Source organism: Anarhichas minor, unplaced genomic scaffold (assembly GCF_050575085.1).
Source record: "Anarhichas minor isolate MPS153535 unplaced genomic scaffold, ASM5057508v1 ptg000004l, whole genome shotgun sequence".
NCBI classification, from domain to species: Eukaryota; Metazoa; Chordata; class Actinopteri; order Perciformes; family Anarhichadidae; genus Anarhichas; species Anarhichas minor.
The window spans coordinates 11,903,297-11,918,275 of NW_027466450.1; the positions used below are offsets into that span (position 1 = coordinate 11,903,297).

Here is a 14,979-nt window from a genome sequence, read left to right on the forward strand (position 1 = left end):
AGTATGGGCAGTGAGAGTGGTGTTGTGGGTTTCAGTTTTTCAATGATCTGAATAAAACACAGATCTTTGTCGATGACATGCAACAAGAATTCATTCATTTCTTATATTTACTGAATAGAAGTGACCTTCTGTCAGACTCCGGAATTTTGCATATATTTAAAAACTTCAACGGCCACGGCTGCTGTACTTTGTTGTGCATCGAAAAGACTCCAATTTCACGAAGATGATAGTCAAGACTGGGCTTTCCTGAGGCAACGTGCCGTTTGCCAAATGTTTTTTTTTCTCTCCCTGTAACACAAGCAATATGTAGAAGGAAAACTGATTATAGTAAGAATGAACAGCGATAAACAGCACAGCAGAACAGACAAACACCGACTGGAATTCACAGTGCATGAACACCACGGATATGAATGTTTAGCACTAAAGAGCTACAACCATGACAGAACTGGCATCTCCCAAATGACCAACGCTAAACCTTTCAGCAACGTCTAGCTCTTTGTGAAACCGAACGGCAAAGATGAATATGTCACATACATTTCAGATTGTGTCAACACAAAGTTCTGATGCACACTAAAATGTGGTAAAGGACACACTGGATGTCACAGAGATGAAAAAAAAAGATTCTCTCTGTGAAAGGAAAGACTGATTTCCACTTTGCATATTTTTCATGAAATATCTCGTACACTCTCCGCACACCAGTGTGATTAGTTTGGCAAGGGGATTCAAGGTGATACAGTAGACAATGTTAATGACAGCCTACAGAACTATTGGCATCTCATGTTGGGATTAGATTAATCATGTTTCAGGGCCATATTCAAATGAAAAAATCCACTGCTACATGTTAACTTGACTTGCAGTGCATGCTGCAATTCAGGGCTTATTTTGTTGTTTGATGAAACATACACAATAATACGATTCATTCTTATCTCAAAAGTCACCAGTCGATCAATCACAGAGGGATACATTTCTCTACTGACAGTAGGAAATATAGCAGAATGCAGATCATTCAAGTTGTGTTTTGCGTAAGATGTTAAATAGATTCATTTACAGACAGGTATCTCTTTAGAGGTGGGTGGAAGCAGTCTTGGTTTGGATGTTGATGTAGACAAGGCAAGTAACAATATACAACAAAAACTGTTAACACTTCGTCACAAAATACTCATTCACTGCTTTAAAACAAAACGTGTCATTTGTATGGGCTTTTCATTGGAAACTATAGTGAATAATGAACTTTCTTCAAGACCTATCTATGATCAACTAAAAGCTATTTTTCCCTTTCCATCTACTCAACATTTGGGTATTACCATATATCTTATTGCTTAGATTTAATCAAATTAGATGAAATTGGAATATTTGGGGCTTTTGTAGCATCTCCTTTGTTCAGTATTATGACTTTATTTCCAAGACACTGGGAAAAAAAGGGTGTGACTAACGTCAGACTCCGTTTTTCTCTCAACATCTGTTCTGATAAGGTCACCGGGGCTCGTCTTGTCACTGCAGCCTTTTTCTTCCTGCTCATGAGTTCTGTCTGTATCAGTCTTCATCACTGAATATATTGAATACTTGTCAGGAATAATATCAGTAGTATTTTGAGGGCCTCCTAATTAGGATACTATTGTGGGTTGGAGGAAGGAGAATGTTGTCATTGTTTAAGTATATATTCATGCTGAGGGCTATGCTTGATGAACATATCAAACAGGACAAAGACACAAAACAGGCATCCGGTGCTATTCATTCTGAAGGCAAACACGCAGCAAGAATACAATTGTGGCAATCAAACCAATATGAAACGAAAACAAAAAAGCTGCGTATTAAGGTGCTCATGCTGTGCGCGATGCTAGCGCTTTTTATAGAATTGGAGATAAACGCAATTAAATGATTATTCCGGAGTTTTCCCATTTTTGAATTGTTGGATGATGTTGTCTGTAGACACATTTCAGCACAGCCTGTTTCCCTGCCCTTAAATTAAACAGATTTAAATTCCTGATAAGCTTACCTGTATATCTTCAACTGTGATCTTATCATCCATCCCTTCATGATGGATCAGAGTGTCATCACTATGATATCAAAGACATTTGATGTGGGATTCAGTATCGAAATGTGACATTTTGCTGCTGTGTTTACAAAATATTTGACCAAACCCAAACTGACTTACATAGGTGTTTTGGTGTTTGTCGTCACTAAACAACGCACAAATTCACAGACTGTATTGTACTTGTACCATAATTGGTGCAGAGGACCCATTTATCGCTCATTCTGCAGAACAGTGTCCATCCATCTGAAAGGGAATTAGTTATCACAGGCCTACAGGGAGCCATTATTGTTTCAGAGAGTGGCTTACCCCAAGCTGCTTTGTGTTTGCTAGACGAGAAACATCAGAAGCAGGAGAGACTGTGTGAAGGAAGGCTGAGTATGAGCTGCAGTTTGGGGTTTCATCTAGCGTAAGGGCTACGTTATAACAAGTCTCCTTTCTATATTCATCTTTTATCTGTGTCTGTAGCCTATGAAGATGGGCTATTATAGACATGTAATAGGCAGACAGACACACACACAAACACATTGTTTGCATTTCTTCCCATGTGACATGTGAATGACTAAATTCATTCAGACTCAAACCATGTCTATCTCAACCAAAACATTCTCATTTTGAAGCTCAAAACTAAAATACTAAAAATATATTTTGTAAGCTCAATCTTATCATCATCTTTTATTTACATATATATATATATATACAGTATATATATAATACACTTTTTGAATTAATGTACTCCGTTGATTTCCTATTATTATTCTTATTGTTGATTTTATTGTCTGGATCAGGCATCCATGATAACTTGAGATGAAGCAGGATGTTATCCAAATTCCGCGCATGCGCAATAAATATATTTTCTAGCCTGTTAAGCTACCAGGCAGCTAGACAGATGTAAGCTAGCACAGATATAAATTAGACAAAGAAACCTTGTGAAGAGACTGAGTGAAAAAGAGTTTAAAGTAACGGAGGGTGAAAGGAGCGACTGTGACACAAAGCTATATGCGTTATTCGATATATATGGAAGTATGAAATTGAAAGGTACGCCACCACTATGTCTTTTTAAACTTTTTGTGAGCAGTCAGTGCAGAGATTAGCTTTGGCTAGCTGCTAGTTAGCCGCTGTTGTTTTCCCACCAGCAGATTGTACCAAAACGTGAGGGTTTGAGTTAGCTTGGTTAGTTAGCATCCTGTCACAGGAATCAGTGGAGGCCCTTTGTTTTACACCGGGTGATGCGGGGTGTAAACAGCACATTACCAATTCAACCTAAGGTGTCCTCAGCTAGTTTGTGTTGCAACAATGAGTAACGTAAGTCAGCCTGGTAATGTGTGGACAGATTTAATGGTAACATGGTTTGTGCTAAGATAGCTGATCGGTGCTAGCTGCATTTGCGGTACAACGTTAAGGCTAAAGTGAAGTTAACATTAATCTAGCTAGTGGGGACATTCATGTTAGCTTTGGTTAGCCAAATACGTATTGCTCATAGAACTGACAGATTCGCAGAATGTAATTGTTTTCCTTTTCAAATCAACGCTACTATTCTTGGGTACCGTTAGCTAAACTAGCTAACGTTGTAAAGGACGAGTGAAGTGATATCGTTAAGCGATAATAATGATTGTTTTGGAAATGTGTGTTGACAATGTAGCTGATGTGTCGCTAACATTGAGCTGTTGCTTTCTACTGATATATCGATGGTTTGTAGTCACATCCGCGCGCATCTCAAATAGCGTATAGGCTAAAGTAAGCTGTGACGTTAAGTAAATATATGATCGTATAACTTTCAACTAAGTTGATGCGAACTAGCTAGATGCTTCTTCGGATAGCATCATATCTGTTGTGTTTAAGGCGAGGCTGCACGACTCCAGCTAATCTGTTAGCCAAACAAAGTTGCAGGTGATTCTTGAGTTGGCTAATTTAACAGACAGGCCGACAGTCATTTCCTAGAGCATACAATATAGCATAACACATACCATCTAGCATCCCTAAAGCTTACACTACCAACGTCTGTTATCAATCAACTATCTAAACATTAACTGTTGCCTTCATTTTTAAAACAGCGTTGCATTGACTATTTTGAAAGCTCCAATTTTCTAGGAATATCACTTTATTGTCAGTTGGATAATTAATGTCCCTAGATAGATATGACAGGTTTGGTATATTGTTAGATGTTTCAGTATTGTTAGTGGATAAAAGGTTGAGCAAGTACATGTGCTATGTCTAATATATGTTTGTTTATTTGTCTTCCTAGAGTGGAACATGAATATGGGGCCATGAAGGATCCTGTGATAACTTAGAACAACTGCATCTCTGTACATTTCAACCATTCAAGAGGTGATTAGGAGGTTTAATTTCCTTGCTGAGGCTGCATGATTTAGTTGTCATAGTTAGGATTATAGCTAAAGGTGGTTCGGCTGCTGCAGTGTACTGCAAAAGAAGTTTAGCGTCAGGTCTGTTCATTCATTCCAACGACGATACTTCGTGGGATTTATATGCAAAGACACTAAATGTCCTTGTTGTAGTCCCTGCTTACATGTTTATAATTGCACATTATCTAACAATTTAAATAGTTATAGCCTCTAACAGAATCATAACTTAATACAAAGACGAGGGAAAGTTATGTTTTACGTAAACAAAGGAAAAAAAAAAAGCTGTAAAGTGGCAAAGTAAGTACACACACACACACAAAAACAAACGGTAATTACATGCGAGTTGATTGTTGCTCCGAGAACCAGGGATTCTGCAGTGTATATTGTAAATCACATGGCGGGACACTCGCACAGACAGAGAGTGAACTCTGGGGAAGAGAGCAGTAGTTTCATCACTTCTCTGCCTTCATATCCTCTCGGCATAGAGACACTTTTTTTGTGATTCTTGCATCATGCAAGTCATTTGTCTTTGTACAGTCTGTTAAAACTCTGTGTGAAGTATAAATCAGAAGTAAAGATACAATCGTCTGACATTTGTAGGTTTGTGCCTCTATCCTCGTTAGCCAGTTTGCCAAAAAATAATTCCCGACCAAGTTTATACCTTTTTTTTTTTAAGGATCCATTGAAATACGTGACTCTGAGATGGCTCGATCAGAGGGTTTACAGGCCTTGATATGAACTTCACTTTGTGAGAAAGGTGAAATGAAATGTGCTCACAAAAGGGGGATGTGTCCCCTTAGTGTCAAGGGATGAGGGGACATGAAATACTTGCAATTGCGATTCTGCTATTATAGCACACGTGTCTGAACACAGCAGATTTTGTGTTTACTTTGGCATGCTGCTGGATTAAGAGTTGGGCTGCTTAAGTTAAATGAAATTGGCACGTTTGCACATGAAAAATGGCTGTTATGACTAAATCAACATGTTTGATTTCCCTGAATACACACAGGCTTATTAGCTGTAGCCTAGCCTGTAACTGACTACTCGGCCTATGCAGAGGTTGCTGAGCATCGCTGTCTAGTAACTACCAAATTTACCTCAACGTGTTAACGTTGTGACATGAGAAGTTGTTTTTCTACGGTGTGTTTCCAGTTAAACTGCCACTATAGCAATCCATGTGTGTCCTTCCTCTGCTCATTATCTAAATCAATCGGTAGAAAATCTTTGCAAAATGATGTAACATCCTCGGGTGTCATTGTGAAAGGAGCTGTGTTTGACATTCTAAACATTAATATTGCAGCAAACAGCGATTTGTTATGTAAAGATATTTTGGAGTAATGTCTACCTGAAGAGAATGAAGTCGCTCTCCCTCTGCGTGTGTTGTTATCCGAGCTCTTCTCTTTGCTTTGTTGACATAGCCGGGCCAGCCAAGCGTGCTTTTAGTGTATGTTTGTGCATGTGAGCGTGCTCCACTAGTTAGCTCACCGCCGCTGTACTGCACTACTGCGCTCATACGCCGGTTACAGCTGATAACTTTGGTGGAAGCGTAGCACAGTTGGCTCTGTCGGCACTATCGTCGTAGTTTGCACTGTTAGCATCGTTAGCTATGAGCTTAAGTTAAAGTAAGCAAGCACTCTTTCAATGTTTTCATGGGCACCTGACTGTTATTTTAAGACAGACATGTCCTTTTAACGCACATCTTTTTATTCTCAAGCACATGAAAGTTGACTTAGTTTCTTGTTGTTGTTTTTTCGACAACCCTGACTGCCAAAACACACCCTTGTATGCAATATGTCATCACTGTCGTTTGGTTGGTTGAGAATAGCTTTGCTTCAGATGTGAGGATGTTGGGCATATACATGGCCACATAGTCTAGGACTGTGAAATGACTGACGCTGTCTTGTTTGTCCATTCGACATTGAAGTAAGCACTGTTTTTTACATAATCACAGAGCACATCATTTCCTATGTAGCATGGATACATTTGCAATACTAATTGCGGCACATCCTAAAACCTGCAGTAGAAGGGATTTGCATTGTTTCCTCCTGTCCCAGAGTTAAACATGTCTCCAAACGTTGCTCTCATCGAAGTACAAGATTTCAGGATACAGTGAGAATGCGGACTATATTTTTTCTTCACATTTGGTAATAATTAGCAGATTCAAATCATCTGAAGGATTATTTTTTCCGGTAGGTTTTTCTGTGAGGCTTATTCTGATGAATTGTGAATGTATTCCCTCTGTGTAATTTATGCTGCTAATTTATGCAGAATGAATGTAACCTTTTCGTTTCCTTGAATGATTAGTGCTTAAAGGACGAAAGTGAGTGGTACTCCGAAGCCAGTGATGTCACGGGTTCCCACCCCTCCTCCTCCTGGGGAGATGTCAAGTGGACCTGTGGCAGAGAGCTGGTGTTACACACAGGTATGTGCAGAACTAAACTCATCCAATCATGCGCTGTACACCAAAGGTGATGGAGTTGATCCTGTTTTACATGGCTTATTCAATAGTTTCAAATCATATCACGCTACTGATATTTCATTCCCAGCTTCGTATTTTACTTTCTTTTTGTTAGTAGGCATTTTCTGCAGCAGGCAATTTGATCTGCCAAGGCACAGGTGTTAATAATACATTTAACAATGGCTCAGTTCCATTCAGTTCCAGCATGAACAATACTAGCACCCTAAAACAAAAGCAGCCAAATGGAATTCTGCCTTCATTAATTTGATTATTTACACGTGCGTAGATGCTACTGAGACATGTCAAAAAGTCTTATGCTGAATCTATTTAATTCAAATTACTGTAACCTAAAAAAAAAGACCCTTTGAAAGTCATTTATTCATCTATTTTTTATTTTTACTGTACTTCAAATGGCTGAAGTTTCTGCATATTTGTTTCTTCCAAGGTCAAAGTGGTGAAGTTTTCCTACATGTGGACCATAAACAACTTTAGTTTTTGCAGAGAAGAAATGGGGGAGGTGCTGAAGAGCTCCACCTTCTCCTCTGGCCCTAATGACAAGATGAAATGGTGAGTACATTCATGCTTCCATTAATCTATCCGTCCCATTTTAATCTCTTCCAGTGTCATGTCCTTGTATTCGTACGGATGCTATTGAAACGTCTGCATGTTTTACTTTTCCTTTGGGAACTTTTGCACACAAGTGATAATTACAGTCTCTCACAGCAAGCGAGAATCACCCCCGAAGGCTCGTCATCGTCGTCTTGTGTTCTCACAAAAGTGACAAAAGCTGTTAAGTCTGTCTCCGTTCTAGTTTGTAATGTTTGCTGATGTGCCGTGTTCTCTTTTTTTTTTTTTTTTTTTTCTTGCCAGGTGTCTGCGAGTCAATCCTAAGGGACTTGATGATGAAAGCAAAGATTATCTGTCATTGTATTTACTTCTTGTTAGTTGTCCAAAAAGTGAAGTCAGAGCAAAGTTCAAGTTTTCTTTGTTGAACGCTAAAAGAGAAGAGACAAAAGCGATGGGTAAGTACGGCCAATCGGAACCTCACCACATCCGTTGAACCCTAGCCTTTTTTTGGCACAATCAACTCTGCATTATTGTTTTGTTTTTTCTCGTCACAGAAAGCCAAAGAGCATATAGATTTGTCCAAGGCAAAGACTGGGGCTTCAAAAAATTCATAAGGAGAGATTTCCTCCTTGATGAAGCCAATGGACTCTTACCAGATGACAAGCTCACCCTGTTCTGTGAGGTAATTCTACTTTTGCTTTCTATTCATTCTTTAATTAATAAAGGGTGCCGTCTTTCTCTTCACGTGTGCTGTAAATTGACCAACATGGCAAAATGATATCACAGAGCCACACGTGCACACTGTTGCTGAGGTTCTGTCGTGTTTGATGCGGCAAACAAATTACTGAATCGTTGCATTGATTTTTCGATGAAAGCGTCAAAAATCACCGTTGGATTTAAATATCATACCCCGAGTGTAACCTTATTTGAATCTAGGCCGGAGTCTCTTAATTCTTGTTGTGATCAGTTCACCCCTGAGTGTAAGCCGTCGTGCCATTTAAACTACAAACGTATACCGTTGGCATTTGCTTCAAATGACATTAAGCTCTGAGGAAGTGAAATGCCTCCTCCACCTTGCTTGCTTTTCAAAATAATTGAATTCAGTTTGTCAGGAAGAATAAATGTCTCCTGAAATGTTCTTTCAATGGACAAGTGAAATGAAGTGTCAATGGATTTTGATGTAAATGCATTTGGCCCAAATACTGCCAGGACCCGGCAGCGTGCCAGACAGCACTTGCAGAGATTCAACAATTTCAGGGAAATTGCCACTTTGATAAACAAATTGCTTCCAAATTAAAGACAAAATGCCTTTCCTCAGCAATTAGGTGATTCAGCAAAGTTAATTAATTTTGGTTTTCAAGTGTTCAGAGTCCCTCCCATTGTAGGTTCCTCAATCTTGAAAATGTGCTTGAAAAGGAGCAAATTAAAAACAAAATTAGGCGGTTCTCCCGGTGCAGTACCAACACCATTCGCCGCTGGATTTGACCGGATGTTTAGCTCTGTTGAGACCGTCCTCTCACTGATGTTTCTCACGTACAGGTAAGCGTTGTCCAGGACTCGGTTAACATTTCGGGCCAGTCCAACATGAACATGCTGAAGGTGCCAGAGTGTCAGCTGTCTGATGACCTGGGGAACCTGTGGGAGTGTTCACGCTTCACAGACTGCAGTCTCTATGTGGGAGGGCAGGAGTTCAAAGCCCACAAATCCATCCTTGCAGGTAAGACCGTCCCCAGCTACCAAAACACTTTAGCAAGTATTAAACCAGGAGAGAAGCCTTTTTAAAATGGCCCTAGTAAGACATGCCCATGCCCCTTTCTTAATGGAAGTACCTCAAAAGGCTGCGGCGGGCCTGTATTCAAACTTGATTTGTAGCGGCCCAGTTCTGCAGTGGGCTCTAATCCCCCACTACCTCTGCTTGGCCCTGCTTGACCCAGATGACTGTAGAATCCAGGAGATTGAGACGCTGGCTCTCCTCTCCAGCTTCTCTCCATTAGACACGGTGGAGAAACGCTGACAAAGTGGAGCTCTATGGATTTAGCTTCTAAGACTGTCATAGTTCAATACTGATGTTTTGTGCTTAATCCGTTAAATATATATATCTAGCGCTCATTCTCAAAGCTTCCATTTGTCACACAATGTTGATTTGGTGTGCTAACGTGCTTTAATAAGATGTCGACTGCTCGATATATTTATTTGATTGTGTTCTATTTATTTCTTCGACAGCGAGGTCACCAGTCTTTAATGCTATGTTTGAACATGAAATGGAGGAGAGTAAAAAGGTAAGAACAACTAGTTACAACTGCTTGTTTGTTATGAGTCATGTTACGCTGCACCTCCTACATGTACAGTAATTACTGCTTCTTTTCTGGAATATTTGTTAGGAGCCAAGTTGAAGTGAGTCGCACAGAAACCTCTTTGTCTTCTCTTGCAGAACCGTGTTGACATCAGTGACGTAGACCCAGATGTCTTTAAGGAAATGATGGGCTTCATTTATACGGGAAAAGCCCCGAACCTGGAGAAGATGGCAGACAATTTGCTGGCAGCTGCAGATAAAGTAAGTAGTAATTGAAAACTTCTGCTAATATTTGTACAAACATCTGCCTTCCACTTGGTTTTGATAGCAGAGGAAAAACTTCCTTTTTATTTTTTGCTTTGTTTGGCCAATCATTTTCTTTCAACTGTATGCGTTGCGTCGGGTAAATGCAAATATTGTTACCTGATAAATCCCGTGTTGAGCTGAGCTCCAGCCAACACATCACTGGGACATGGTCATGTACCAGTGTACATGACCACGTACATGTACGTGTGTTTGGAGCCTCCAATGAGCTGAGAGGCCAGCATTGTGTGTCGGTCAATGAGGCTAAAAGGGTAATGTGGTCTGTTGTGTAATCACGCCGCTGTTAGGCTGCATCTTATCCGACATAATTCCATTATTGATAACCTATAAAAAAAATATAGTCCGCTTCAGCCCCCCCCCCCATCCCCACCCAGCATTAGAGCACTCTTGTACAGGGTGTGAGAAATGTAGAATCCAATACGCTCTTCGACACACACACACACCTCTGTATGTTTGTGGAGCTTGTAATTCAACATCTGGGGAGACTGTCAAGTAAGTGCTGATTCAAGTTAACAGAGATGATTGAGGACGTAATAAGTGACGTGGTTTCTACTCGATGCAGGCCATTGGTAACAAACGTGTTCCTGAAATAGGAAGACGTTCTTGGCGGTATGGAAACATACTTAATGACGAGAGAAAACTCTTCACTCGGTGCAGTATTTTGAGTATTACAACTTCACACATGATCTCCAAGAGGCAGACTTGATTCGCTGTTCAGTCCCTGTTTGGATTGTCGTCCATGTTGCCAGTTGATGTGCACATTTTGCATTTGTGATAAGTGCAGCTTTAAATATATGCAAAGCAATATTTCTTGGGACTGTACTATGAAGCACCCTATGATCTCCCAAATCCTTTCTAGACACGATCATTTTACTTCATCGGTTCACAGCTGAGTTCCCCTGTTTTAGGGCAAGTTATCTGTATCATGAATATAGCACTCAACTTAAATTTGATGGACTGGTGTTTACTGAATATAGTGAACCAGAATATTGAGCAACAACCTTACTTCCCCCTCCAAAATCATCCCAATCATTGCTTCACTGATGCATCACATAGACCGTGTGGTAAAATACGGTAGTTCCTGTTTTTTTTTAAGATCGCAGTACAAATTAAAGGAACCTGCTTTTTCTCCCTTTCTAGTAGAGTTGAACCGATCGCAGCTGTAGCTTTAATGTGTATTCAGAAGAGTTGAGACAAAACCTCAGACCATGGGGATCCACTTTGCATCCAGGCCGTAACCACAGCTTTTTGTCCCCCCCCCCCCCCCCCATCCCCCCATCCCAGTACGCTCTGGAGCGTTTAAAGGTCATGTGTGAAGAGGCCTTGTGCAACAGCCTTTCCGTGGAGAATGTGGCCGACACCCTCATCCTAGCAGACTTGCACAGCGCCGAGCAGCTCAAAGCACAAGCCATAGATTTTATCAACAGGCAAGTATCGCAAAAAAAAAAAAAACAACAAACCTCGAGTGATAAATTCCTGCTGCCATTTCTGTTTACCCGCCCTGAATGCTTACCTTTTTATCTCCTTGCCATAGGTGCAGTGTCCTGAGACAGCTGGGCTGTAAAGATGGAAAGAACTGGAATAGCAAGTATGTAATTAGCTGATATATGTGACACGAGATTAATAACACCCTCTTATCTCTTCCCCCAAACCAGATGCATTAGAATTCATTGTTTTAGCCCAGGCAGACGGAGTGCTATTTGCCTCTTCAGTTTGAAGCTCCATATCTTTGTATCCAAGTTATTAATAGACTCATACCTGGATAAACCCTGGAAATGGAATATTTGCAGAATAAAAAAGAAGGGAGGTGGGATTATTTTTTCATCCAGATGATATAGTGTGTTGTCATGGGACACCTTGAAATGTTGAACTTATTTCCATGTTTGTTGACGTTCTAATTCTGCAGTGTTTTGCACAGAAAGCACTAATGGCCCTTTTTGTTTTTTTCAAGTTTACCGTGCAACTCGCAAATCAAGTGCCCCCTTATTTGCGTCGTCATTACGATCTCATTTATGTTTATTGATTTTTAATGTGCACATTTTCATGTCTTAGCGTTAACTTCATTTCGCCTGTGCTTACAGTCATGCTACAGACATAATGGAGACTGCAGGCTGGAAGTCAATGATCCAATCCCATCCTCACTTGGTAGCCGAGGCCTTTCGTGCCCTGGCGTCAGCACAGTGCCCACCCTTTGGTCTTCCCAGGAAGCGTCTAAAACAGTCCTGACTGCCTGACTGTGCCCCGGGACTTTACTGGAGGTGTGAAGCGTGGGTTTACAAAGGACGGACTAGTGAGGATACCACTCTTTTATTTCCACCAAAACTGAACACACTTGAATAAACGAAGAGTGGAGCTTTCTGGCCAGGGATTTTGGGGGAGGCTGGCACGCGGACATCAATGGATTGGGGGAAAGAAAAAATTGGTAAAATTGGTGTCGCTTGCTTGCTTTGCTGCCCCAACTGAATTCCGTTTCAGCCCGGGTAGCAAGACAAGCTGTCTGCTACTGTTTTTTTTTTTTTTTTTCTCCTGTAATTTTAAAAATGGCCTTAATATATCTGCCATTGCTCTGGAGCTGCTCCGGAGTACTTTGTCTATTTTACTCTGTGCCTGCCTTGTCACAAAGACCAGGCCACCTCCAGGTTGCACTAGTTCCCATGAATAGTCATTTTGATATGGAGTTCTATAGGAACGTAACAAAGGTTTAACTAAATGGGAAATATTATATATTTGTAATGTTTAGCCCGTTTTGTGACTAGACATTAAAAAGCATGAACACTTTCAGTGCAAGGTCAGTTCTTTACACTTTTTAAAATATGTGTATGCCCCATATTGATGGCACCATTTCTATGTAAATGACAGTTGAACCATCTTCAGAAGACCAGTGTACAAGAAAGTCTGTTCTATTGCATATTTGTGGGGAAAAAATTGTAATCTGCCATTATGAAGACCCAGCGTCAGTCCTTCCAATTCACGTAAGACAGAAAAGTGTCTCTACTTTGGCCCTGCTATATTAAAACATTGGAAGTATTTACTCCCGTCTCCCATTTGAATGACATATTCCAGATCATACGTCTGTGAACTGTTCTAGATTAAATTTTTGAGAATTTCTGTCTTTAGTATTGCCAACTTGCAAATATTATATATTCTCAATATATTGTGGTAACTAAAAGTGGAGAGACTAATGCATGGTCATGTTATTGTCAACGAAAGTGTCCAAATACCAATTTTGTTTTTTAACAGTTTTATTTTCTGCAATTATCTGACACATTTGTGCAGAATGAAATGAATTTGAGTATGTGCAAAAAGAATATCCTCTAACATGCTTTGGACATTCGTAGGATGCTGAGCATCACTTCTACTGGCAATGTTATTCTGTGTTTGAATGGGGGGGGGGGGGGGGGGGTTGTCATGTTTATTCAGTCCGTCTCGTATGTAGTGTGGTGTGACCGACACTTCAGAGGATTTTGTAAATTAAAAGAGTAGCATCGTTTTTACATGATATTGCTCATCATTCAGAGTCATGTTGAGATGTTGAAACTTCTTTTTGTTTGGAAGCAGAAAAGACGAAGTTGTGGTCTGCAAGAATGCCTGCATTAACCCATTAAACCATTTTCCAGCAGTCTGAAGAAGCCCAGGTTTTTTTTTTTTGTTTTAAATCAATGTGACAAGAGATGTCAGTCGAAGGAAGGGTGATTATAATCCATACGGTTTCCTTTTAATGGTCATGTTTATGGATGAGTGTCAGGCTGAGGTGATTTAGTTTTTTTTTTTTTTTCTGTCTCCACTGGTTTTCTTTTAATGATGAGATTAGAAAACAGCACCGTGATAATCAAAAGAAAATGTTCTTAAACCAGAGCATAGTAACATGTTTAATGTCGAACCTTTTTACGCCACATGAAAGACGTTTTTTTTTCCCCCTCTTCTATGTGTGAATGCTCGGCACAAGCTCTAACTAACGTGAACACGAGGCTGCTCTTTCCTGCTGGAACAGAGACTTCTTCATCAGCAGCTTGCTGATCCTCGTCCGCCCCTCTCAGCACAGAATCCTAGGAGGAGACCTGATACCATCGATGCTTTAGGACGCCTCTCCAACCTTTTATCTTCCTCTTTTCGCTTTCCTCCACTGGCTGTTACTTGAAAGACAACGCCTGCCCGCAGTGGCATCGGCACAATTGAAAATGTGTTCCGTCGTTTGCGTCGTAGAAAATGAGATTGTTAAACAGGCAGTGGACAATGAAACTGGGCCAGGCTTTAGACAGATTAATATGAATACGGGCTTGATAAAATTGGTCAATTTCTATGTGTCATGCGAGTCCAAATAATGTGAATCTGCAGCAGACCGGTCTGATATAGTGGACACAACTGTTGCCACCATAAATAAGTGACAAAAGAAACTATTAATCTCAATGCATCCCAGGAGGTATTTTGTGATGAACTCTTCAGCTCATTAACATCTTCAAATGCAACATGTCTTGTTTCTGTGTTCCAGGAAATGTGTGTTTTTTGCCATTCCAATAAATGTTGTCTGATGACTGTCAGTCCAGAGACGCAGGAAACCTTACAGGTACCGCTGATGAAGTACACTGTAACCCTGCTGCTCTAAAGTATATATGTGACAAAGTAGTATTGGTTTGAACAGTACTGAGACTTACAATGGACTTATTCAATGGATATTTTCCTCTTAGTAAATTGTATGAGAATATACATCTTTTTTTTCTTTTTTTATTATTGGTTTGAACTGTCAACATGCAGCTAAAAAATGTAAAGTAATTTATTATTTGAGTGTGCGATAATATCACCACTGATGAAATATACGTGAACATTCCTGAGTTTTCCAAGGATCAGGATGTGTGCAGCAGGAAAACCCGGTGTGACTTGATGCCTGAGGAGTGGGTGCCTTTCACCCTGATCAGATAAGAGTAATGGAAGCGATGAAAAGACC

At 40.2% G+C, this 14,979-nt stretch overlaps 1 protein-coding gene across 4 annotated transcripts; it reads left to right on the forward strand.

The window, feature by feature from the left end:
• Positions 1 to 2,889: 2,889 nt before the first annotated feature.
• spopla (speckle type BTB/POZ protein like a) lies at positions 2,890 to 13,666 on the forward strand. Of its 4 annotated transcripts, none has more exons than XM_076109428.1 (12): positions 2,890 to 3,070; positions 4,278 to 4,360; positions 6,700 to 6,817; positions 7,299 to 7,420; positions 7,724 to 7,875; positions 7,975 to 8,102; positions 8,960 to 9,137; positions 9,644 to 9,699; positions 9,852 to 9,974; positions 11,322 to 11,464; positions 11,572 to 11,625; positions 12,119 to 13,666. In XM_076109428.1, exons 3-12 carry the CDS (start codon positions 6,740 to 6,742, stop codon positions 12,261 to 12,263), a joined length of 1,179 nt encoding a protein of 392 aa, XP_075965543.1. In that variant the 5' UTR covers positions 2,890 to 3,070; positions 4,278 to 4,360; positions 6,700 to 6,739; the 3' UTR covers positions 12,264 to 13,666. The 4 variants fall into 4 exon arrangements, with proteins under 4 accessions (XP_075965543.1, XP_075965570.1, XP_075965553.1 ...); XM_076109438.1 differs by lacking the exon at positions 2,890 to 3,070 and adding an exon at positions 3,102 to 3,337; XM_076109455.1 differs by lacking the exon at positions 4,278 to 4,360.
• The last annotated feature ends 1,313 nt before the right edge of the window (positions 13,667 to 14,979 follow it).

Excerpts from the sequence above, each read along its gene's own strand:
- spopla (XM_076109428.1), top strand. The coding sequence starts at position 6,740 with ATGTCACGGGTTCCCACCCCTCCTCCTCCTGGGGAGATGTCAAGTGGA. Across the intron at positions 6,818-7,298 it reads AGAGCTGGTGTTACACACAG|GTCAAAGTGGTGAAGTTTTC; the intron begins GTATGTGCAGAA and ends GTTTCTTCCAAG. Across the intron at positions 11,465-11,571 it reads GCCATAGATTTTATCAACAG|GTGCAGTGTCCTGAGACAGC; the intron begins GCAAGTATCGCA and ends TCCTTGCCATAG.